The sequence below is a fragment of the Watersipora subatra genome, chromosome 6 (genome assembly GCF_963576615.1).
Source record: "Watersipora subatra chromosome 6, tzWatSuba1.1, whole genome shotgun sequence".
Lineage (NCBI taxonomy): Eukaryota > Metazoa > Bryozoa > Gymnolaemata > Cheilostomatida > Watersiporidae > Watersipora > Watersipora subatra.
Genome location: NC_088713.1, coordinates 9,290,472 through 9,317,726, shown reverse-complemented (window position 1 = coordinate 9,317,726; position 27,255 = coordinate 9,290,472). Strand labels below are relative to the sequence as shown.

Here is a 27,255-nt window from a genome sequence, read left to right as displayed (position 1 = left end):
AAACAACAAAAGGAACACACACAACTTGCACATTTAAAAACAAACTGAGTTATTTTGAGTGCAACCATACAAACTGTTGTAAAATTAATTGAAGACAGGGAATTGGGAAATTGTCGTAAATGGAATGATTTACGTTTATTTTGACAACAGCTGATAACTCCAACATGATACTGACTGGAAACTGATTACACGAACTAGGCCAATTCTTCTCTGACTTATATTATCAGCAATATAAAGAAACAAGAATTATTAATATATAAAATTAATTTCAAATGAGTTAATTGGGTTTGCATGTCAACAAGCTACAGCAAACACAAATGTTCGTAAACTCACTACTTCTCATAGCTGGCAGACCTCAGTTATACAGTATAGTAAGTAGTACAATTCCTCAAATGAAAAGGGACGCTACAGCTACTCTCTGTATTCGCACGAGCTAAAGCTGATCTTCCGAAAATATCCAGCAGCTGATGAACACCAACCCTACATTTCCTTAACAAATGACTAAATAGGAAGCGATACCGTGGCCTAACCTGATCTTTTTTTTCTGGTTTCTTCACTTCTTCCTTTTCAAGCTCGGGGAACGGCTCAGCATCGAATTGGAGTTCTCCATGCATGGCACGCTGCACCTTCGCCAGATGTGTCCGCTCTTCCTTCTTGAACTTCTTTTTCAGTTCGGCTCTCGACCTTTTAGGGAAGAGTTGACACATGAGACTGAAGTCTGTGCCTGCAGAGCAACAAAATGGGTGATTAACCATAAATATTTTTCTTTTTTTCAGGATCACTAGCCAATATACAGGGTTGAAGGTGTTCAAGAGGCATGATGAAGGGTGTCACAACACTTAGCACCTTTAAACTTTACCAAACGTAACAGGAAAAACAGTGAACGACTGCTATCACAATCATGTTCGCAAAGGAATGCCACAAATTTATATTTTTATGCTTTAGTTTTTGAACAAACATCCGTTAAACCTGCGAACCTTGAAGAATTTTAGAATAATTGTGCACATACTTATTACCTGTGCTTCATCACACCTGATGGTCTTCAAAGTCATACTAAATTGACAGGGTACTAGCATTATTAAACATCAACTAACATTTGCTTTTCTAGTCTGATTTTGGTGTAGTTTAGCGCAGGTCCGTATGCCCTGGGGCAGCTGAGCCGCCCCAACCTTTTTTTTAGTGATTTTTAGCTGCTGAGTACTAAGAATTGCAGTGTAAGCTAATTCACTTGGAATTTCCAACTACTACCGTACAGGATGAAAATATTCGTTGGTCATAAAAATTCGCGAACAGACAGCTCCGCGAATTATAAAATTCTGTGAATAATTAGTTCTATTTTTAATCACAAGGGAGAATAACTACTGCATCAAATAAAAACTAGCCGCTAAGCTGGTTTTTAATATAAATACTAAACGTAGTTGAGTTTCAAAACATTTTTAAAATCATTGCCTGGGCTTTGAGCTAACACCATTGCCAATGCATCACACTTCTTTACAAAATTATCCAAGGTTGTCACAAGATATGCAGAATAGCGTCATCGCAAAAATAGCCACTAAGCAGAAGTACTAAACGTAGCCGAGTTCTAAAACTTCTTTAAAATCATCGCCGGGCTTCGAGTTTTATTGCCATTGCATCAAACTTTACAAAATTATTCAAGGTTTTCACAAGTTAATCGGCATGGCTTCGTCATCGCAAAAAATCTTTCCTAGTCTTTTTACATTGAAATCAACTCCATCAATCTCTAATACCGAAGTTGAGGACGATCATGATTCTGATCTGAACATTATGGTATGTAATTGATTTGCAGTACAGATAGGTTTATCCATAATTAACTGCATTAGTTAATTCTTTTGTTTAAAAACTGATCGCTTTCATTAAACTTCAGCTATTGTTTTTGTACTTCCTTGACACTTGTTAATGTTTTTGGGTTTACTGCAGATTGAGAATGAAACAACCTACTCCGAGTACGAAAACTAGAGACAAGTAGTAATATTCATCAAGGCAGGAATATTGGCAGAGAAGCAACGAGTCAACTTAGACCCCTTCATCGATAACAACTCATTGATATCGCTGCAGCAAACATGATTAAATTATGTATTTTATTTCATGTATAGATATAAAATAATTTATTACAAACTTGAGTGTACAAATAAAATATTTCAAATACGAATAAAATTTTACAAACGATGAATGGAGTAAATATAAACAGTTTAGTCATTATGGCGGTTATCTAGCAATAAAATTAAACTGGTACTCTTGATAAGTGAATACTAGCGTGTAATGGTGCTCTCTGACTAGTTATTTTGGTAATAGCAGCTCTGTCACTTTCTTGGGTAGATGTTAAAGGCGATTCTCTCGTTACTACATGACTGGTAAGGAAGTTATCATCAGAACTCTCCTCGTGGCTTACTATTGTAAAGTTTTGCTGGTTGGCCAAAGATTTGTGCTCGTAAAGGCGTTTTTGTTCCTTTTTTAAAACAGATATATTCTCCTCGTTAGCAGCTGCGGCCACTTCTACTTCAATACCTCCCTGAATGATTGGTGATCTTCTAAGAATGACATCTACCACCCTTGCAATCATTGTTCTTCCGTGTATGATGAAAAATTTCTCTCTCACACTAAAACAAATAATGAAGCGGTAGGGATGGAAAAATAAATATTGCGTTTTACCGAAGAACCAAAGTAAATTCAACTAATTTAGTAAATGTGAAAAACTCATTACTTACCACAAATTGTTGGTTCATCAAAGGCCTCCAAATCTATGAATATTCGTGAAAACCTCTGAACGCAACAAAGAATTAATAGCTTAGCACGATCCACCCGTAGTTGTAAGCTAAATAGAAAACAAAACGCGCAATGCGCGTAGTCGCGCATGCGTACGGTTAACTCTATTGCTAGGCGTAATAGAGTTAACTTTTCCTAGAGAGTGGCAGTTTTCAGCCGCGAATAAATTCATCCGCGAATTTGCATGAAAAGACAATTTTCGCGAATTATAACTCCGCGAATAAATTCATCCTGTACGGTAATTATTAGCGCTCTAGCGCAACCAGCGATGAAGTGGAGAGGCTAACTACTCTAGTATTGGTTTTGCCTGCCACTAATGCAGTGAGTGAGAGATCTTTTTCTGCATTGAAGCGAATCAAAACCTCAATGAGGAGCTATGGGGGCAGGCTCGTCTAAGTAATCTTCTAATATTACACGTATATGTATAAAGATGTTGAAATAGATACAGAATCAGTTGTGAAAGACTTCTGCCATGAACACATTGAGAGAACAAAAGCTATTGCAATAAAAAAGTAATAGCTCTTGTTCTGTCAATGTCCCTTGCAAAAATCTGTAGTGTCATGAGTTTTATATCGTTCGTTAAATAAAGAAAAAGTTTTGCCTACCATGAACCATAAACAATATATTAATGTAGATTTTGATGCTTACAATCGATTGCATTTATGCATACTTTGAGGGTTGTTGATGCTTAAAAGATCCAGATCTTCGGAACACTGCCCTGGCATCTTTGGGGGGAGGGCTTACACCGCCCCCTCAAACCTTCAGGTGTTCATAACTAGTCGCCTAATATTTGCAGTCCCAACTTGCAACCAGGGAATACAGGCCTGGTTTAGCGAGATCTTTACATAACAACAAAAAATCTAACCAAAAATAACTTTACATTCGTTGACAGAATTAGCCAAATTTAACATGATTTTTAACATACGTATAACTGTATACATATACTGGTAAGTCGATGACCTTTGGAGTATTAGTAGTGTCTTAATACATAGTTGGTCAGCTTTTATTATCAATCACAGAATCGGATAAAATGGGTGCCTAATATATAGATATTTTGGTGGTAAACAGAATGTTTAGAAAACTTGATTCTCAAATATGTATAGTAGGTATAGTAGGTAGGTATAGGTAAGGTCTGAGATAGTAAGGACAGTGAGTTTATATCATAAATGACTAAAACATGAAAAAAAATTTATGATCATCAATGTAAATGACTTTCGGTAAACAGTACCTTCTCTTTTGACTTTCTTAGTTGAAAAAATGCAAAAAAGTTGATTAAATGCTCATTTACTCCATAATTATATACACAGATATAACATTCAGACTATTTCTTGCCTTTATGAAAACATTTTTACCAAAAACCTTTTCCATTTTTTCTAGCTATGAATGGCAATAACTTCGGAAATCTTCCATCAAGCTTCAATAGACAAAATGGCTGTTACATCTAACTTGTCAAAAATTCAAAGCATTCCTCATGCTGACCCCACTGTGGCAGCCCTACCTCCAAACAATTATAGGCTTACCGATAGCAGCGAGAGCCTTATAAAATTGCTCCGTTTCTCTCTCACTCCATAGCTTAGTATTACAGCTGTTTGGTCTAAAACTAGCATAGGTGGCCCCTTCTCCGTCCCGATCTACCGTCTGCAAGAACAATTGATGAGAAATGTACGGCTGCAGTATTTATAATAAGGAATGTGTGGGTACCATAGAGTTATCACCCCCTAGAGTGGTAACAACTCGAACATTTTCGGTGCCAACAAGGAGCGTTTAGGCCACGCTTCTTTTTTGTGCTAGTCAATCGTAGTGATTGACTAGATCAATAACATCAGCCATGAGAATGGTTAAGCAAGGACCGTGAAGTTCCACAATTAAGATAGTAACTAATACTCATGTTAAAGAAATGATGATTATAGTTTATTACTTTAATATATGCTTATTATTTAAAGCAATTCCATACCTACATGACTTGCAAAGGCACTGAATAGATAGTATTAAGTGAGTTAATGCAATCAGTTACTCATAGCTAAGATAGATAGTCATACTTGGGTTATATTACATTAGTGTGATGGGAAGCTAATTGACTGCCATCAACTATGAGCTGTACTTTGTACAGCTTTGTACAGAAAATTTATTTTTATATAATATTTACCATTTTAACTTTTACACTTCATATCATGAGAAAATATTTTTAAGCAGTTCAAATGAAATAAGAGGAAAAAGAAAACAACTGTAAAGGTTTTCAAGCTTTTTAAAACAACTACAAATTTTAAATTTCATATCATGAAACAAGTGTTTTGTTGAAATAAATTAGGAAGAAACATAAAACTGCAAATGTGTTTCAATGTAAATGTGAAATAATTAGCAAATAATGGACGAGTATAATCTGTTTAGCTATTACAATAAAAAATTATTTAATAAATAAGGTAATAAAAAAGTCTATTTTATTTTTATATAATTATAATTTAGTGTAAGTATGTATAATATATTTTTATTTAACATAACAACATTTGCCACTCTAACTTTCAAATTACATATCATGAGAAGTATTTTGTGTAATTGAAATAAATGAAGAGAAGAGAGAAAATGAAAACAACTGTAGAGGTTTTCAAGCTTTTTCAAGCAACTACAACTTTTAGATTTCATATCATGAAAGAGGTTTTTTGTTGAAATTAGGAAAAAAAATGAAACTGCAAATGTGTTTAAATGTAAATGTGAAATAATTAGCAAGTAATGGCTAAATATAATCTGTTTAGCTATGATTACAATAAAAAATTATTTAATAAATAAAGTAATAGAAATTTTTATATAATTATAATTTCGTATAATGAAGTATAATTTATTTTTATTTAACATATAACAACATTTGCCACTCTAACTTTCAAACTTTTTGCTTGCTTACATCAAGCAAGGATGTCCACTAACTAGTGGACATCTTTGCTTTAAGCTAGTCTATGCATTTGATTGATATGTATTGGAATCTAATATTACATGCAAGGGCTGTTTGTGGACTGTGGTGGCAATGAATCACTCTATCACCATCAATGTCAATACTTTCAGTTGATGGCAGTCGATTAGCTTCCCATCACACCAATGTACTCCAACCCCAGCATGACTGTACTCCAACCCCAGCATGACTATCTATCTTATCTATGAGTAACCGATTGCATTAACTCACTTACTTAACACTATCTATTCAGTACCTTTGCAAGTCATGTAGGTATTGATACGCTTTAAATAATAAGCATATAGTAGAGTAATAAACTATAATCATCATTTCTTTAATATGAGCAATAATTACTATCTCAACTGTGAAAATTCATGATCATTGTTTAACCATTCTCATGGCTGATATTATTGATCTAGTCAATCACTTCGGTTGACAAGCACAAAAAAGAGGCGTGGCCTAAACACTCCTTGTTGGCAGCGGAAACGCTTGTGTTGTTGAAGGCACTGTTATCATTCTAGGGGGAGATGACTCTATTGTGTGTACATTTGATGAATTCTCCTGCTTTAACCCAAAGCGATCGTAAATAAAGAATGCACATGGACAAAGAAAGATCAATGATAAAGGAATGTAGCATGAAGAAATCTAAAGTTCAGAAGCAAATGAACCGGATGAGAACAGAGTTGTGCAAAAGTTAATCTCATCTCTTGCATTGACGATGTAATAAGTACATTTTGATAAGTTCTGACTAAGATTTAGAATTGATCAAAATGTTAAAGCCTGTACGTATTATTTGGTAAAAATGTTGGCAATAGTATAATGGGCCTTCACCAGTTACTGTGTTATGGTCTGTTACAAATAGCTTATACAGCAGCGATAAATATACAGTCAAACTCAAATAACTCGCACACGAATAGCTCGAATACATGGTTAACTCAAACAATTTGTTTGGTCAGTTGGAATGATAAATTGCTTTATATAACTCGAACTTGGCATCATTAACTCGAAGATTTTTGCCCAACAGCTACTGAGTTAGTTGTTATCACTTTAGAATATCGCTTTATTCCAAGCCATAGAGTTCAACATCAACTTTTCGTAATTCTAACTTCTTAGGCCTGGTTATTACCATCATCGGCAAAATATTTTCGTTAACAACTTTTCTAAAGATTTGCAAAAAATCAAATTTTACCAAATATCCGCTTTGCAGTAGCCTTACGAAAGCAAGGAAAACTGAGGTAACCTTCAGATAAACTTAAAGTAAAACCGGCAAAATTTATCTTGGTTAAAACGCTCAAGAGAAAAATATGTCTTGTTCTGAGTGTTTTAACCGTGATCAAGTTTTGCCAATTTTAACTTGAGAAAGTCTTGGCAGTCACATCACCTAACACAACAAACAAATCTCAAATGATACAAAAATATCTATACTTTTTTATAAATCTTTTTTAAACTTTACATGAGATGCCCTTTAATTTGCAACAAGCAATCTTTGTTTTTTATTTATATATAGTTTGTAATGTACACGTATCTACTGATAAATACATGCACTTGTGACAGTGCTCTAATAACTTGAACGTTCTGATAACTCCAACACCTTAGCTCGGTCCCATGGAGTTTAAGTTATCCGAGTTTCACTGTATCTTCAATGATAGTGAGATGTAAATGTTTTAGCTTCAACAGAGAAAAAATTATCATATTTCGCTCTACAGTATGGATACAGCTAGACAGTTTACCTTGGATCAAAAAGGTTGAAAAAAATACAAGTTGACAGATGTTGACCACAACCATTTTACTGCTTTCATAGAAAAGAATTTATGAAAAGCAGCAAAGATAATGAAGTGTTTCCTCACTTTTCATGACTACCCAAAACTGATGACAACAGCGATAACGAAAAATTCAAAAAACAGGAAGTCCTAAACTCATATCTAATGAAGTCACAATTTCCTTAATCATAAACATTTTCTCTTTTTTTAAGTTCATTAGGAAATTTCAGGGGTTTGACAGTTTTTAAAGGCATTCAAGAAGCATGATGAAGGGTACCACAAGCACTTTGAATTTCCCAAGATGTCATAAGGAAATGGTGGACCGTGGTAGTTGCTATCGTAATGATGCTGACGAAGAGATCTTACTGGACCAGAATATGAGAGTGGTTCATGTATATTAGTTGTTACTTTTTATTTTTCATCATTTTTTTATTTTTCAGTAAATACTTTTACCATGAGAAGTACTGAAGCCGTGAAGTAGCGAACAACTAGTGTATATCCCGTTTGAGACATTTTCATCTCAGCAACAAAAAACTAAGACATTAACTCATTATTTTTTCTGACAACCTGACAGCCGCTCTCTTTATACATAAAATGTACAACTCTAGAAAGCGGATGTACCAATATGACCGACTCAGCTACAAAATACGCAGACATCTCACACACAACATGGAATTGTTCACAAAGTGAGAGCAAGGGAGATATACTTACGACATCTTCGTAGGTAACTGTTTCTTGAGGTGTTTGCTGAACTGTCAAACTTTGTTGGTTAATAATCACCTGTCCATCTTCGCCTATCATCAACTGAAAATAAGGAAATAAAGCTTCAAACAACAACCAGAATGTGTAATCCTGTAATGGACCAAGACGTCATGGCAGGCGAGAGCTCAAATATAATGAACCACTATTCCTATTTTTATTTAATGATGAGATGACTTATGATGTCATTTAATGGTATGGATAGACAGTCTCAAATTAATAGAGTTACCCCTGGCAAAGAGATCTTGAGAAGCAAATTTGTATTTATGGAGTTATCCTTCCTCATGAAATTTGGATAAGGAGATGTGGATAGACAACTTCATAGCTAGGATTGGGCACAACTAACCCTAACATTATGGGACAATTACATATTCACTATGACCACGAGTTCCCTGACAGTCTGGTGTGCCTTGAGTGATCATCAAGTGTGCTGATAAAGCACAGAGAATAAGTATGTACACAACTATTCTAAGAGAGGTAAGGTAGACAATTAGCCTACACGTTAGAGTGTTGGGCCGCTAAGCCAAATATCACGAGTTCGAAACCTGGAAGTCACAATATTTCACCCTAACATCCAACTGTGGCATCAAATGGGCATAGCCCCTATTATAGTAAAACTAAGCTATAGCAATTTCCTGACTTGGGAAGCAAAAGGATAACACAACAACAGCACAAAAATGCTTACTGAGGAAAAAAAGGCTTGTGTTAGCACTGCTGAATGTAATACATGTTGCTTGTTTAACTCTTTAGCAATGGCTATCTCAAAATGCTTCACAGAGCTAAAATTCGAACGGCGATAATTTTTTTGCATCAGACTTTTTTGGACCAAGTTTTGAAAATGTTACTTTATATTGAATTTTGTTTTGGCTAGACAAAAAATTAATATTTGTACTATACAGACAGTTTTGTACGTTACAGCTGTAATGACATACAGAATAATTGATGCAGCAAACACATTCCTACCAACAGTTTGATGAGTAACAAAAAATTAACCCTTTGAACCCTGGCCTTCCTGGTCATCCTTTTCAATGTGTGTCAGTGTCCCTGGGCAGTTTGTTCAAAGATAGAAAGTTTTGAAACTGTTATTAAATAGATGTAAATATGCTCATGATTCAATGATACTTGGTAAAAACAAGTCATGCAACACACAGCAAATGTCACCAAATAAAAAAAAAGTTTCACGGCTTTTCGGGTTAAAACCATAAAACTTTTTACCAGTTTAAAAACTTCTCAAAATCTTTAGACTGGCATCTTATTCATCGAGCACACATCCTTCATCATTTTATGCCTCAAAATAATTCGCAAAATGATTTCTAATTCTAAATCCACAAAATTATAATTACCGTACTTTTCGGACTATTAGCCGCTACTTTTTTCTGACGATTTGTGCCATGCGGCTTATATAAGGGTGCGGCTATTCTGTGGCTTTTTCTTGCACCGCTAGGGAGCATTAACCAGAATCTCCAGTTAGTGCACCTCTAGCGGTGAAAAAAAATGAAACAATGCCTAACTATACTGTTCTGTTAGGCACTAGGTTAAAAAGCGTCGGTTAATACGGAACAGTACCTAACGGCACTGTTCCGTTTTAAACAGCAAAGTTGCTGCCGCGTTAAAAATCACCGTCTTGAGTTCTGCGGCCTATACAAAGGTGCGGCCTATGTATTATTTTATTATCATTTTTTGGAAAATAAAGCAGACGCGGCTTATATAGGGGTGCGGTTTATAGTCCGAAAAGTAAGGTAGCATCACAATCATCCATGGCATAGCAACAAACGAATCAAATCAATTTTTTGGCAATATCGTTCCAGTGAAATTGATATTATAACGAAAGAAGTAGATAGAGATATTTGAAAACGGTTGAAAATGGAAGTGAAATTGCTGGTTCAACTCCCTGTGCAATAATTAAATAGATTGGTTAATGCTGTTAAGCCTACTAAAAAACAGCGTTTGTAAACAGAGCCACACGGATGCCGGTATTGTTACCATTAGGGTTTCTGACACACACTACGCAGTACCAGAATACCAGCCGTTAGGGTTCAAAAGGGAAAATGCTTTGGTGGTCGATTAAACAAATATTTGCTGGAAACTGTTTCCATAACAAATAGATTACTTTAATATATTTGTGGTGTGTTTAGTTCCGCCGTCCAACACACATGCTGACAAGACAACCGGTAACAAATTCTTGTCAAGATTTGAATAGTGTCTTCAGAATCGACTCTCATATTATTCCAACGTCATCCAGTCAAGATTTCTATCAATATTTCAAGTTTGTATAAGCATTTTAACTAAAGTATTTATTGCGAGCAACTATCTCCATCTTTTTAAAAAGAATAAAATGCAATGGCATCAGAATTTTTGATACTGCCCAAGTTGTTAGCAACAACATTTAATAATAAAGTTAGCTTGTTCTAAATCATTCTAAATTATGGCTTGTTCTAGTTATTCTAAAATAGCTTTTGATTAAATTTTGCAAAGAAGTGTGATTCATTAGCATTTCGGAAATTCCAAGAATAAGCAGAGTAAGAAATGTTTGCATATTATGAACCTTCAGGGTCTATAACTTAAAGGTTGACTTGCAATAAAATTCACATTACAGTTATTTGATATCAAAAGATTCACCATGTCTTACTATGTTGTGTTGTAGGTGCAAAATATGTGGGAATGTGATTACAAGCTTTTAAAAGCTAAAAAACGAACAGTTAATCACAGTCACATGAGACAGCCGTAGTTTGGATTCTCTTTCCAAAACGGCTCAAATGGGACGTAGTTGTTACAAGATGGTTTCTGTTTACATTTTCATGCAACCTCATTGGTCGAAATATTTTCACAAATATACTTCACGCATTCAATAAAACCATGTCTATTGTTCTTATGCGTCTGTTTATCGTCATTGTAATGCTGTCACTTTTAGCACTGATATCTTATAACTTATCATAAAAACTCGTTTAAATTTTTAACTTTAGCTCGAAGGAAAGGAGTACATATCATTGTCTGATAATCATGACGAGCCTGTTGGTCACCTGTGATAATCGAAAAGCGCTGCAAAAATTATTTGCAAAGTATTGGGTCACATGATCAGATTACGACTTGAAAATTAGACCAAGCCGAAACAAAACTGTAAAATAGCGAGCATCTACATATATATTTGATACGGGGTCTTCGGTAAAACCCGGAGTGTTTGTCATAAACTAGTGCTACGATAAGTTTTATATTGAGCTTTTTATTGGCCTTTCAATTCACAGGAGAACATCACGTGACAAAACTAAACAAACGTAATGACTACGTCATAGAAATAAACAGATTCCAACCTACGGCGGCTTTACGTTTTTGAGCTTTTAAGAGCTTGTAATCACATTTCCACATATTTGGCACCAACGACACAACAGAGTAAGAGATGGTGAATCTTTTGATATCAAATAACTGTAATGTGAATTTTGTTGCAAGTCAACCTTTAAATGTTTGGCGAGTAAGTACACCGATTGATTTGTCTATGACACACTTTATTCATATAATCTGACAGGAAGTCAAGACAAAGAAGCTCGTATTGATTAAAATACCCTTCCTGGCCAAGAGTTTTGCATAAACACCTTCATATTTATGGTGCTACCCTTTGTAATAATAAGACATACATACAAATACAGCTTCGTATTACTAGAGTTACCCATCTAGACAGAACAATGGATAGACAACTTCATATTTACTGGGTCACTCTGTTCCTGGTACTCTACGATCTATCTATAAGAGTTGCGTCCACCAGTTTGTCTAAAGCCACAAATGGATATTGGGTAAAAAGATTGTGACATGCAGGATTTGAACCCGCAGCATTGGTCTTACTGACAGTAATAAGTAACTATTAACGACCATAATGAAGAGTGCACAATAAAATACGTATTGATTACCCACCTGAGGAGCCATGTCTACCTCTGGTTCTGGTGCAGGTTCTGCCGGTTCTTTTTCCACTTCTTTCTCCACTGGCTTGTTGTATTTCTTAATCTCCCTATATGAGTAAAGTGCTGCCATTACGATGAACAGAAGGAACAAAATAACTACCAAATATATTATATTATAAAACTCTGGACTTGTAATCTTGAAACCGTCACCCTGACGAACTAATATAGGCAGTAGTTGAAGCGCTTTATAAAAGATTGCTTCATACGGGTTTCGAACTCACAACCTTTAGCAGCCCGACACTACCAACTGCAGAATAGCTTTAGTATAGTAAAAGTGATGCTCTGTGATGTTGAAAGAGTTAAAGAGCAGACTCACTACGGCTTATTTAGAGTAGGTCTACACCAAGCAATGCCAGGATCAATTGGCAATCTTGGAACCTTTGGTATCCATATGAATGTTCCAAGACCTATCTGATTATAAATCCAAGAATCCGTTTTCACCTTCATAAACCCATTGAACCATAACGGCCATTATTCTGGTATTGCGTAGAACAGCTGTAGCCAAATGACAGATCTAGAACCAGATTCGGATCTTTGCAGTTTTTTTGTGGATCTTTCAAGTTATCTGTTGGAAACATTTTTTGAAGTATTTTTTTTAATTTATTTTAAAAAATATTTGTGTTAACTTTTCTCAGAATTTTTGTAAATTCAAATGTTTTCAGCAATGAATTTTGTAAAAAAAACAATCATAGAGCACGACTCACAACTACTCCTCTTCATGAACTTGTAAGAGTCGCTGTAAGTAGCAGAAAACCGTGTTTTGATAGTATTGTGAAGTCAATGCCCCAACCATCATTTTTCTCAATGATATCAGACAAGATTTATTACAGCACATTCATTCACTGATTTTTGTCTAATTAAATATACAAAAAAATTTTGTAAAATCGCATTGACGCCTTGTTTAAGATGTACATAACTAATTGCATATTTATGTATGATAAAAATAGACATCTTCAGCCTGTTGCGGATCTTTCATTCGTCAGATTTGTCCGCAACGGATCATGGCCAAAATCATTTGGCCATCCCTGGCGTAGAGTGTGTCAGCAACCCTAGGGCCAGAATACTGGCATTCACCTAGCTCTGTTTACAAAAGCTGTTTTAAGTAACAGTGTAAACCAATCAAATTCCTTCCTGCACAGGATGTTAGACTAGAAATTTCACTTCCATTTGTAACAGTTTGCACAAATCTTTATCTATTTTATCTATTTTTAAATTTGTTATTATCCTTCGTTATAAAAACAAATTTTATTACAACGAGATCACACGAAAAAATTGATACGACTCATTCGTTGGTAGGTCATGGATGATTGTGAAGCAAGTGAAAATTTTATGATACTAACTATAATGTTCCTGTTTATTTTAAGTCATCAAATGATGATGAATGTGCGCTCAATAGATATGATGCCACTGTAAATATTTTTAAAACTTTTAAAATCGTACGAATTTTTATAATTGTAGCCAGAATAATGGTGAAATTGTTTTTTTGCTGACATTGGCTGTGGGTTGCCTAACTTTTTATTAGTGTTTTACCAAATATCATTGGATTATGAGCACATTTAGATATATTTAAATAAAATTTTAAAAACTTGGGATCATTGGACAAATTGTCCAAAATTACCGACACACATTGACAAGAACAGCAAGGGTTCACAGGGTTAAGAACAATTGCACTCAATGAGCACATTCATGGATGATTGTTGTAAAACCATTCATTTCTGAGAATGAAAGGAAGAAAACAATCATGAGAATCGTCAGGCTTAATGATAGACAGGTGACCATAATAATCCGTGAAACTGACGCAGCTAAAAATGAAAAGTACAATAAGAGTACTTCCACTGCCAGCGATATTTCTGTGAGTAGAAAGATCACGGACACTTCACGGAAAAAATCAGTGTGTCGCGAAAATTTAATGCAAATTAAATTTAATAGAACCTTAAATATCTCAGTTTTGCATACGCTTGACACTAATACTGGCAAATTTCATAGCGATACATTTTCAAAGTGTGTTTTAAAGGAGTCTACAGTGAACTACCAGGAAGCCCAGCCATTTCCAGAATGTCATTTTCAATCAGACAACCCGCAGGTGAGTTCTCAAGTTCTCAGGAATCACATCGAGTCGTGGAATACACGTAGAGTTTGCAGTATAGCGACCACGGAATGTGGAAATTTACGCAGGCACACAGACACACAATAACAATGATGGAACTATTAATATAAATAGAACGGAAAGAGATACTGCATTTCATACAATATACCTCACATATGTAGCTATGAAAAAAGCTGGTAAATAGACGGAAGCTGATGACATCGTAATCAAATGGATGAACTTGCACAAGTTTGTAGATTTTATCAAAAAGTATTGATAGTTTTCAATAATTTGTAGTTGTTTTTTAAATTTGAGATGGTCTGAGTGCCGGAATGTTTCAAGGCTAAGATCGATAAAACTTGATCGCGATTAAAACTCTATCGATAGCTGAGTTAGTCATCAATAGAGAGATATATTCAAAAACATACCAATAGCTGAAGAGAACAAAAAAGGAACAACGATATGCTTATATCGAGAATATCTACAGACCATTTCTAATAGACATAGAAACCAAGAACTGACTGAGCATAGAAACAAGCGGGAGACCAGAGTAGCAGGCACGGCAACCTTGTGCTCAGCACCGATGAAGAGTGCACTATGTTGATGTATGGGTTTGTGGGACCCAGGGTGCGTTGACAGTCACGAGTAGTCACAGCAGTTGCAATAAGTAGACAAAACTAGGATATTACTAGGTATTTCAGTGAGTAGAAGAGAAGACACAGCCCTCCTTTATGACCCTGCATGTGAGTACATCATTGCATACAACATATGTTGCCGCAGCCGATATCAAACTGCTCCTATAGAATCTCCATTGCGGGATGCCATATTCTCCTTCAGAACCTTGTGCAGTCAGTGAGGTAGTTTTTATGTAAATGAAAATTTAAAACAGAAAAAACACTAAATCCATCACTTTTAGGTCAGCTATTCCTTCAGTCACTGTATATACAGTAGGTTGAGGGAGGAGGGAAGACGTCCCTTACCTAACAGGAAGTGGATTACTTGTAGGCTGGTAGTAAATGAGTTCTTACCTAACAGGAAGTGGATTACTTGTAGGCTGGTAGTAAAGGAGATCTTACCTAACAGGAAGTAGATTACTTGTAGGCTGGTAGTAAATGAGTTCTTACCTAATAGGAAGTAGATTACTTGTAGGCTGGTAGTAAATGAGTTCTTACCTAACAGGAAGTGGATTACTTGTAGGCTGGTAGTAAATGAGTTCTTACCTAATAGGAAGTAGATTACTTGTAGGCTGGTAGTAAAGGAGATCTTACCTAACAGGAAGTAGATTACTTGTAGGCTGGTAGTAAATGAGTTCTTACCTAATAGGAAGTAGATTACTTGTAGGCTGGTAGTAAATGAGGTCTTACCTAACAGGAAGTGGATTACTTGTGGGCTGGTAGTAAATGAGTTCTTACCTAACAGGAAGTGGATTACTTGTAGGCTGGTAGTAAAGGAATCTTACCTAACAGGAAGTAGATTACTTGTAGGCTGGTAGTAAATGAGTTCTTACCTAACAGGAAGTAGATTACTTGTAGGCTGGTAGTAAATGAGGTCTTACCTAACAGGAAGTGGATTACTTGTGGGCTGGTAGTAAATGAGTTCTTACCTAACAGAAAGTGGATTGCTTGTAGGCTGGTAGTAAATGAGTTCTTACCTAACAGGAAGTAGATTACTTGTAGGCTGGTAGTAAATGAGTTCTTACCTAACAGGAAGTGGATTACTCGTAGGCTGGTAGTAAATGAGTTCTTGGATTGTCATCTTGGCAGTGTCTGGGGCTTCGCTGCTTTTAATAAGCCTCCTCACCTTCCTCTTTGGTTTGGGAGCAACCTCTGCCTAAAAGACATGGAAACCACAGGTTGTCTTATGATCAATCATGTCTAGACCAAAGCCAGCATGCTAAAAAGTGGCATAAGCATAGATTCCTATTAAAATTATTAACACTACGCAATAAAATAGCATAGAGACTAAGAGTTATTTCCTCCTGACAACCGAATTAGGAAAAAAGAAAAACTTTTAATGAAATAAAAATGATAGTGAATGACGTTCAGCAAAATTTGTCAGATTAGGCCTCTTTTTATAGAAATACATTTTAGGCAAACACCTAAAAATAGAAAAAACACATCAGACTAACCATGGCTCTTACCCTATACTCGTCAGCGATAAGTCAAGTCAATTATAAGGACACATCAGCAATCCTATAGCAGATTGCTGGCAATATTAGGACTCGCAGACTAGCATTATAGGTACCTACTAGCCAGTGGGCTTGAGAGCAGTTGAATTTAATACTTAACAGAATAATTGAAAACAGTAACTTTAGTAGAAGCTGCCACTTACTACAAGTTACAATTTCCGCTTGAACCTTTGCTTTTGTATCGTAAGTCCAACTTCTAACACCAAAACACTACTTTTGTACTGAATTTTAATGCCTATTAATAAATTTTATAAAACCAAGAGTACGAGTATACTTAAAAAGTTGTATGTTGACAATTAATTTGATTGTAAAGCGACTTATTTGCTCAAATTTGACATCCGCAGTTGGAAAATTATACTTTTGAGGAGAGGTACATACAAATCACGGGTGACCTTTAGTGGGACTTTGCCGAGGCTAAGCCGTAGGCTACACACACACAAAAACAACAAAGGTCCACGTAGTTATGTGCAAAAACAAAAATACCCATCCAAATATCTCACTAATCCGATGAGCAGCACACACAAAAACTAAACCAATCGACAGAGCCACCCATCATGTCAAAATATTCCAAGTTTCAAGTCATGTCTTGTACAACTCACCTTATGGTTTCTCAAAACTTGTCTCTAAGTCCCTATTAATTTGAGACTGTCCGATTGCTGTTTTCTAAATGGTTGCTGCTAGCCTAGCGTCCCGCTTACACAACTCAGTAACAATTAGGGAACATCTGGGAGCACTTGGCAATGCTCCGATAATAATAGCTATATATACAGCTAAATAGATACACACATATATACATACACACATATATACATATATACATACACACATATATACATATATACATACACACATATATACATACACACATATATACATACACACATATATACATACACACATATATACATACACACATATATACATACACACATATATACATACACACATATATACATACACACATATATACATACACACATATATACATACACACATATATACATACACACATATATACATACACACACATATATACATACACACACATATATACATGTACATACACACATGTATACATATATATATACACATATACATACACACACACTACACATATACACACACTACACATATACACACACTACACATATACACACACACACACATACACACACACACACACACACACACACACACACACACACACGCACACGCACACGCACACGCACACGCACACGCACACGCACACGCACACGCACACGCACACGCACACGCACACGCACACGCACACGCACACGCACACGCACACGCACACACACACACACACACACTACACATATACATGTATATATAGTATATGTAGTTTACACTGTAAAGTACATATACTATATATACTTTAATACAGTAAATTTAATTTAATCCTAGTAAACTTTATACATATATATACATACATATATCAACTTTGCTGAATCCCAAGAGACTCCACCTATTTACTACATCCTTAATCAAAGTATATAATAAACCTGCAAGTGCGCACCATAACCTAGAATATAGATCTTACCGTCATTTCAGCATGCTCTTCCTCCATAACTTCTCTGTCTATGGCATCCTTTGAGATCTGCTTTGACTCCTGCCTTTGCTTCGCCTTCTCTGCAGCCATACAGCAACATGTTTGACATTCGTGGCAGGTGTATCAGCAGATGATAGCACAAAGGGGTAACGGTGCATCTTAGGTCGATAAAACAAGCATACAACGCATGCGCAACGGACATACAAGGCACTTGCAACGCACAAACATTGTGGATACAACACCGACACAAGTAATTAACAACTCATGCACCACAACACGACACTGTTAACATAATAACAATAATAATAATAACATAATAATAATAGTAGTAATAGTACTATATTATTATTCAATACTCTATTTATATTTAGTCTGTTAATAAAACATTACACAAAGTATTATATTTATTTTCTATTGACTGTTATATGTGCGTCGTGATGATAGTGTATGCGCGTTGTATCCGCAATGTTTGTGCGTTGCAAGTGCCTGGTAGAGGTGGAACGAGACACGAGACGTCTCGAGTATCGACCTGTCTCGTCTCGGTCTCGTCTCGAGTTAACTATTGCCAAACTCGAGACAGGAAATAGAACTAAAGCGCCTGCGCACGGTCGTTAAAACATGGCTTCTTGCGGTAGCAACAACTCCATATATTGTAACGGATTGCGGGCAGCTGCCTTTAAAGTTCTACCCGGTCCGTTACTACCTGTTGCTATTGATTATGTTGGCCACCGAGTCTAATCATGTAGTCCGGACAACGGCCCTGTTATATTTTAGTTCGGTTCTGTGTTCTTAAAACAGATACCGGGTCGTATCTAATTGCTCTTCGGATAATCCACTTTAATAAATTGGATAACTTTTGCGGGTAAAATGTCTGTATTTTATCGTATCGTGTCTAAACACCAACTGACCTTCATAAAATTCGGGCCTCTTTTACGTATATACTACCAATCGCGGGTAAAACCTGCCCAGACACGGAGAAACGAACGAAAGGCCGTGTCGACCATAGTCCGTGTTCGGTTAACAATGACATTTTGGTAACTCAATATAAGAATGTACATGTATACAGTAATTAATATAATTTCATGAGTACAATTTAAATATAATTCACATACTACAGTTAACACATAAACAAAACTTAACATTAATGAAACAATAAGAATGAAAGTGTTATCGTGTGTTCTTTTAGTTGCGGTATTTCTTTGTAGAGCGACGGCTATCGGTTTCATTACACATTACATTAAAAAGTAAGAACTATTCAATAGATGGTAAAAATATACATGTACAAAGCAATATGTTTATAATAATTATGATCAATCAAGCTCAAAATTCTTAGAATATATAACTTCGGTATTTTAGAGCTGTTTGTGTCACTTTTGTTTACAAAAACTACATGCATATCACTATAATAATTAAAATGTTGTATTTAAATCGTTTACACCAGTTGAAAATTCAATTTAAAAATAGATTTATTAATTTATATATACCGAGTAGCTGGTACTTGTGTAGTGAAATCATCACCAAATGCTCATTACTTTACTGTCTCGTGTCTCGAGTCTCGACTTTTCACAAGACAGTGTCTCGAGTCTCGTCTCGAACTTAAAAAACCTGTCTCGTTCCACCTCTAGTGCCAGGTATGTCCGTTGCGCATGCGTTGTACCGACCTAAGATGCACCGATACCCACAAAGGTGCCGCTTCCTCATGTTATTACCCGAGTGAGAACCGCCTAGTTCTAATTTCATAAAAACCAGCAACGTTTGTGCAGAAGTCTATCATCAATGCTTAGCAAAAATACATAATTTTTTTTTAAATGGAATTTTTTTGTAAAAGGGCCGCTACAGAGGTGAAGTCTTTAAAATTGTTAGAGCAACTGCAAAATAGAGTTTTGACTTCATTGGATGTACAGTAACTATAGTCTACACTTACTGTTCATCCAACCATAGTTTTATAATTTGGGTTACTGTATTAGCAGTCAGCCAGTATTATATTACTGCTACCATAGATAGCAGTAATATAATATTGTAATAAATATTCATATTTTCAAGTTTAAAGCAATTAATTTCTCTGACAATAGTAAGTTTTTCCAACAATCACTTACAACATTTCCAACTCACTAGATTCAACGTGACCAAATCTCTAAATAATCTATTCTGAAATTGTTTATGATAGCTTTAATAACACCAAAGACCTTCTTAGTCATGGACCATCTTAAGAATTGTCAAGAGAGGACAAACACCAGTAATAAAATATTGTTTCACAAAATTATTCAAGACTCAATGAAAAACCATCCATCATATTTACCTTGGACACATATCACTGCAGAAAACTGTGCTATTTAACATCTAGTTATAATTAAATAAAAAAACAATGTTGATGTCAATGAAAACAACCTACAGAGAAATGAGCAAGCAACTCCTAATCCATGTTGCCAATATTCGTAATTATAAAGACAGGACCAACCATACTATGCTAAATTCAAGCCTCCGTATTTGGGGATTAATTGGCAGAACAAATTTTTACAGTATAACAGCAGCAGATAACATTACAGATCGGGGCTAAAATACAATTTTTGATTAACTTCGATCAAATACCAAGTTTTATCAAGTCATGGAAATAGAAGGAAAGACTTGAGGTCTTTGTGAAATATCAACCACAAATGGCTGCGATGCCAAGTAATTATATTAAAACTGTTCCTTTTTATAACTACATTATCTGAAAAGTTCCATTCATAATCCTTATTCATGAAAGGAGAGCAAGCGCTGATAGGTTTTAAACAGACGACTCCCGACAGTACCTAGTTATGGAAATTTTCAACGTCCTAACTGTGTGACAAAAGCATTTCTTGCTAGCACATCCATTTCAAAGTCCAACATTGGCTAATGGTCGATGTTGACATCGTAATTCCTATGTCTGTTTTGCCGAGAAATGACTGCCTTAATATCCTTTGCGGTGACAACTGGAATTTATCTTATGTTGATGTACTAGTTGATACTTTCTCTAATACAGGAAACCTCGGAGAACTCAAACTTCACGCGACCGAGCGAAAGTGTTCGACTGTGTTCGAAAGTGTTTTGAGTTAATAGTGTGTTCGAGCTATCCGAGGGCGAGTTATCCGAGTTTGACTGTATCAGCAAAATGTTTGGTCAACCATTCATTACTATTATCTATATTAACAAACTCAACTGCTAGTAACTACTAATTTTTATTAAAATATCTTGAATTATTACAAATATATAAAAAAATGAAAGCAGCCATAATTTAGAACTTGAAAAACAAGTCAAATTTTCCATTTTTCTCATCAGATCACGTAAGCTATTACTAGCCACTATGTATTATTACGTGAGCAAGATCAGGGGAGACAAATCCACAACTAATTTTAGCACAAATCAAGCAGAGGGAAATTAGGACTTCTGAAACTTTGCAAAAACCTCTTTTAAATGCAAATGAGCCTCAGAGGCCACATGCTAACAAACACTCGGAGCAGAAGATACACAAACACCTACTATTAAGTAAAACTTACGCTGAGCATTGTGAAATACTTTCCCAGAGTCAGGGTCTGTGATAGGCTCCACGCGAACCGTAGATTGGCTTAAATTGTCTTCTCCCGAGGTAGAAATATGGCGCTTCCTACAACAACACAAATCTTACAGATAACTTACTGACTAACTCAATCAAAATACCACCTAGGCGTCAGACAACCAAACTGAAAATCGAAACTCAAAAAGATTTCACTGCCATTTTGAGTTAACCGTAGAATCATGGAAGAGTACCTTTATACCTGGATGCGACAAACCGAGTACAACAATATTGCAAATGAAATACATGAAGATGTATGTAAATGCATGTAAATGAACGTTAAAAAGAAACCCTTCACGATATTGATTTTATTTGTCTGTCAGACTGGTAAACAACTAGCAAGGAAAAGAGCAAAACAAAGTTGATGTACTGAAGCTGAATAGCAAAATTCTTAGGCCATAATTTTACAGTTTGGATATAAGACAGAACACTGTACAACCTTAACTTGATTACAAGTTGTGCTCTCATCAAAACCATATAAAAAAGAAGATAATTCCAAAACTTTTTACATAAAAATAGTGTATGACATTTTTTAAAAAGTTAAATAGAAGTGTGTGAATGATGACTGACTCAAATGGAGTATAATTTAAAATTTTATATTGATGAAAAAGATAGAAAGTTCAAGAAACCACATGTTTTATGTATAACCTAAGACAATTGCAGTCTTTCATAGATGCAAATATGAAGTTAGATGGTTTACTTGCAACAAAATTCACATTACAGTTATTTGGCATCAAAAGGTTCACCATGTTTTACTCTGCTGTGTTGTAAATTCAAAATATGTGGAAATGTGATTACAAGCTTTTAAAAGCTCAAAAACGAAACGTTAATCGCAGCCATCATGAAAACGCCGTAGATTGGAATCCTTCTCAAAACGACTCAAATGGAATGTAGCTGAACACAGTGCTACGAGACGTTTTATATTGAGCCTTTTATTGGCCTCTAATTTCATGTGATATCATGACATGACGTGTCCAAATAATAACCACACTGTTTGTGTATGTCATTGAAATAAGAGATTCCAAACTACAGCTTTTTCGTGATGGCTGCGATTAGCTGTTCGTTTTTGAGCTTTTAAGTGCTTGTAATCACATTTCCACAAATTTTGCACCTACAACACGGCAGAGTAAGACACGGTGAATCTTTTGATACCAAATAACTGTAATTTGAATCTTGTTGCAAATCAACCTTTAAGCAACAGCCACTATTGAGTTATTCACATGAAAGCCTTTGATATGCATTATTGAGGAAGCAGGGTTGCAAATTATAACTACTGCTGCGAATTGAAATTTCTTAAATGAAGATGACAGATTGTGACTGTAACAAAATAAAATTATATCATTATGGGTGACATTCAAGACTTACAGCTTACTGTCTATTACGGAGTGATATGAATTTTCATTAGCAATTTTTTTTCAGTTCCCTGCGTAACATGGAATTGGAGAATACTTACAATGTTTGCGGATGTTTGCGAGTGTGACTTATTTGCCTATGTTTATTTTCAAAATAGTAGCGTCCTATTTATGTAATAAAATAGGCAAAAGTACCAAATAAAATATCTATGTCTGTGGCTACTATGAACGTTCTTTACTCTGATCCACATACATGTTTATATAGGTGTAAAATGCACTTACATTGAAATTTAAATATTGATAACAAAACCATAATAATTTGAAAAAAATAATTTAAGTATACAATATATTAAAACAGAATATATTATTAAATAAATATTTAATAAAATATTTTATATTTAATGTAATTTATAATCTAATAATTAAATACAAAATTAAATGACTTTAAATATAATATATTAAGCATATTATTACATAAAAGTAACTACTAAAAGATTAAAATCTATTAATTAAAAAAATATATAAATTGAAAAATGTTTAAGTTGAAAATACAGGTGTAGGTGGGTAGAACGTGTAACCCAACATCGAGATTGCGAATCATGTTCCCAAAAGGTGTGCAACATTTATTCCACGCAAATGCTACATTTCATCGTTTGAACCTCCATTTAATATAGGGATACCGTAGAACATTGTTGTCAGAAGATTTTCTTTTCAACAAACATTGTTTTGTTAGTCAACACTTAAAAGATAAAGCGATTGATAATATATTGATTCTAACCCAAACTCACACTCAGTTATTAAAAAACAACACCAGTTTTGGGTCCACTTACCTTGGACCTGAATGATGAGAAGACAAATCCAATGACTCGCTCAGTCGTCTCATCCTTGCTTTCCCTGCCTCAACGACATTCGGTTTAGCCTTAGATCTGAAGTGTTTTGGCGATACCATAGGATGCTCTGGAGCTGCCATAGATGTACCTTCAGCTAGCGCAGGAAGGCTTGCTGGATTTTCGGATGCCGGGGTAGGAGTCAGCGTAGACGGTGATATCGCTGCCGATTCAAGATTCTACATCGTGACAGCAAAATAATTGGAATTATTGAACAGAGGCAATACACAGTTGAGCTATTAACCTAGTACATTCCACAAGCACTATCTCAACCTTTATTTTGGCTAGGCTAGCCTTTACGTACAAGTCTTTAATTGGTGTCTCTCTAACGAGCAACTAGGACAGTGCACCCTGAGGATACGATTTCGATCCGTTCATGGATTGGCATCGTATGGTGAAAAAATCGTATGTAGGTATAGAAACCATAGTAATTATATAATGCCTGGTAAAAATTGTCAAAATTTTATATAAGTGCTGTACATGTATATTAAAAATTTGTAACAAAATAGTATGTTAACCTTAGTAACTATAGTTACCTACAGTAACTTTGTTCAATTTAGTGGTTATGATCTGCAATAAAATTTAACATTATAATGTACCGTGTACAGTCATACCGTAGGAAGTTCTTACCTTCAAGACAGATGTGCATATAACATAAACTTTGAATTCATCTCAAATGAATTCACCCTACTACCCTATTTAGCCTACTAATCACACATTTGAAGCTACTAAATTTTAGTATAAACTTTCAACTATTTCAATGAATCTCAACATTGTATCATTAAAATTTTATCACATCAATTTCCGTCTGCGCTTTCCCTAAAATTTTTTAGCAGATCTGTTTAAACCCTTTTTCAATCTGATTTGGCAAGGAAGCCCAAGCGACGCTGTTATCGCAACAAAGTGGGGTTTTGTTTGCAGGTTAAGGGAAGTTGTTTGACCGCTGTTTAAAGGGCTCGAAACTCCAACTTTTCTACTGGTTTCAAAGGAACAATATGACCGTTTTATACATGAGAATTGCTGAACTGAGAGAAATCGGTCATCGTTTTTCTTTCAGGCATTGTGAAAATGTTTTCAGCCAACAGCATTTTGGCGTACATCGTAAGCACACCGACTGCCAAATATAAACTCGGGCGAAAATTTTGTTGAATTCGATAGTGAAAATAGATTCAAATGGTGAAGTGAAACAATCATCATGATTAACTTTGTAAGGTAAAAAAATTGTATATCAGGGTAATCGTACCCCGAGGATGCGCTGTATATGGAAAGTAGAGAAATGCCTTCTACTCGGAATTGAAAAGTGTTGGCGTGTAAGAACAAGTGCAATTCCGATAGTCATTGGAGCGCTGGATGTAATAACACCTGCACAACAGGTGGCTTGCCCAAATACTGACAAAAGTCAATAAATGTAGCACATTAAGGGGCTTATTCGGGAATGGCTAAGACTGAGAAGAACCAAGCTTGAGTAAACATAACTAGCAAGTTGGGTTAACAGGGGTGAGGAAACAATTTATATATGCATAGAATATATAAATATATATAAATATGCATATTTATATATAAATATATATGCATATTTGTATACAGTGAAACTCGGACAACTCGCCCTCGGATAGCTCGAACGCATTTGTTTAGTCCGTTACCATGCAATGAGTAATTGCTTTAGATAACTCGACCTTAACTTCATTAACTCGAACAGTTTTTTGCCCAACGGCGGCCGAGACGGTTGTTATCGCTTTAGAATATCACTTTATTCCAAGCCAAAGAGATGAACATCAACTTTTAGTAGTTTTTAGGTTCATTATTACCACTATCGGCAAAATATTTTCATTAACGACTTTTTTAAAGGTTTGAAAGAAATCAAATTTTACAAAACATCCGCTTTGGGATAGCCCTTCGAAAGCAAGGAGAAGAGAGTAATCTTCGGATAAACTTGAAGGTTGACTTGCAATAAAATTCACATTACAGTTATTTGGTATTCAAAGGTTTACCATGTCTTACTCTTCTGTGTTGTAGGTGCCAAATATGTGGAAATGTGATTACAAACTCTTAAAAGCTAAGAAATGAAAAGCCGCCGTAGATTGGAATCTCTTTATTTCTCTGACGTAGTCATTACACTTGGTTATTGTTTTGTCACATGATGTTCTCACGTGAATTGAAAGGCCAATAAAAGGCTCAATATAAAACTTCGTAACACTAGCTTATGACAAACCCTTCGGGTTTTACCAACGACCCCCGTATCAAATATAGATACTCGCTACTTTACAGTTTTGTTTCGGCTTGGTCTAATCGTCTAGTCGTAATCTGATCATGTGACCCAGACTTTGTGATTAATTTCTGCAGCACTTTTCGATTATCACAGTTGACCAACAGGCTCGTCATGTTTATCAGACAATGATATGTACTCCTTCGAGCTAAGGTGAAAAAATTAAACAAGTTTTTACGGTAGGTTATAGGATATCAGTGCTCAAAGTGACAGCATTACAATGACGATGAAACAGATGCATAAGAACAATAGACATGGTTTTATTGAATGGGTGAAGTATATTCATGAAAATATTTCAACGAATGAGGTTGCTTGAAAGTATAAACAGAAACCATCTCGTACAACTATGTCCTATTGGAGCCGTTTTGGAAAGAGAATCCAAACTACTGCCGTCTCGTGTGGCTGCGGATTAACTGTTCATTTTTTAGCTTTTAAAAGCTTGTAATCACATTTCCACATATTTGCACCTACAACACAGCAAACTAAAACATAGTGAATCTTTTGATATCAAATAACTGTAATGTGAATTTTGTTGCAAGTCAACCTTTAACGCAGGTCTGAGCTATCCAATCCTTAGCATTCTGTCGCTCTTATCATATACCGTATACGGTACGCACGCGCTAAATGTGCCTTTTGATTATTAACTAATAATCAATAATAACCTTTTGCATTTGTTCTTTTTTGAAATTGTTTACAAAGTAATTTTTTGCTACGATTATCTATTTTCTTAATTTCCAAATGTGCCGTTACAGATCTATTTTCAGTTTTCGATAAGGTTTAATTGCTAAATCAGTAAATGCTAATAGTTTTCAAGCAGACACTTGTATTATCTCCAGTAGGCATGGCCTCTACATTCTCTCTCCGTTCAGTGTGATAAAGCACCTGACAAAAAAAGTCTAATATTTCAGTTTTACATTCGTACCAGTATTGAGAGATACCAGTATCGCCGTATTCAAAGTTGTGGATTTCTTCTGCTGGAACGCTTTACCTTCTTCTATGCAGAAATTGTAATTAATTCAAAATATTCAGTATTTTTATTTTGTTTTCTTCAGTTCATAGTAATTGTATCATTACCAAATCATATTTTATTGTAATCGTAGCAAAACCGACTTAATTTAGCTATTACTTGCTAATTATT

The 27,255-nt window shown here is 35.3% G+C and overlaps 1 protein-coding gene across 1 annotated transcript in view; it reads right to left on the bottom strand.

The window, feature by feature from the left end:
* Nucleotides 1–27,255, bottom strand: part of LOC137398622 (transcription factor TFIIIB component B'' homolog) — a 50,645-nt gene that overhangs the window by 9,422 nt on the left and 13,968 nt on the right. The window contains exons 6-13 of the mRNA XM_068084790.1: nucleotides 23,795–24,030; nucleotides 21,557–21,663; nucleotides 18,030–18,118; nucleotides 15,980–16,110; nucleotides 12,148–12,241; nucleotides 8,197–8,289; nucleotides 4,305–4,422; nucleotides 531–724 (exon numbers count right to left, since the gene is read on the bottom strand). Of these exons, the coding sequence (XP_067940891.1) occupies nucleotides 531–724; nucleotides 4,305–4,422; nucleotides 8,197–8,289; nucleotides 12,148–12,241; nucleotides 15,980–16,110; nucleotides 18,030–18,118; nucleotides 21,557–21,663; nucleotides 23,795–24,030 (1,062 nt within the window). The remainder of the gene's footprint in view (nucleotides 1–530; nucleotides 725–4,304; nucleotides 4,423–8,196; nucleotides 8,290–12,147; nucleotides 12,242–15,979; nucleotides 16,111–18,029; nucleotides 18,119–21,556; nucleotides 21,664–23,794; nucleotides 24,031–27,255) is intronic.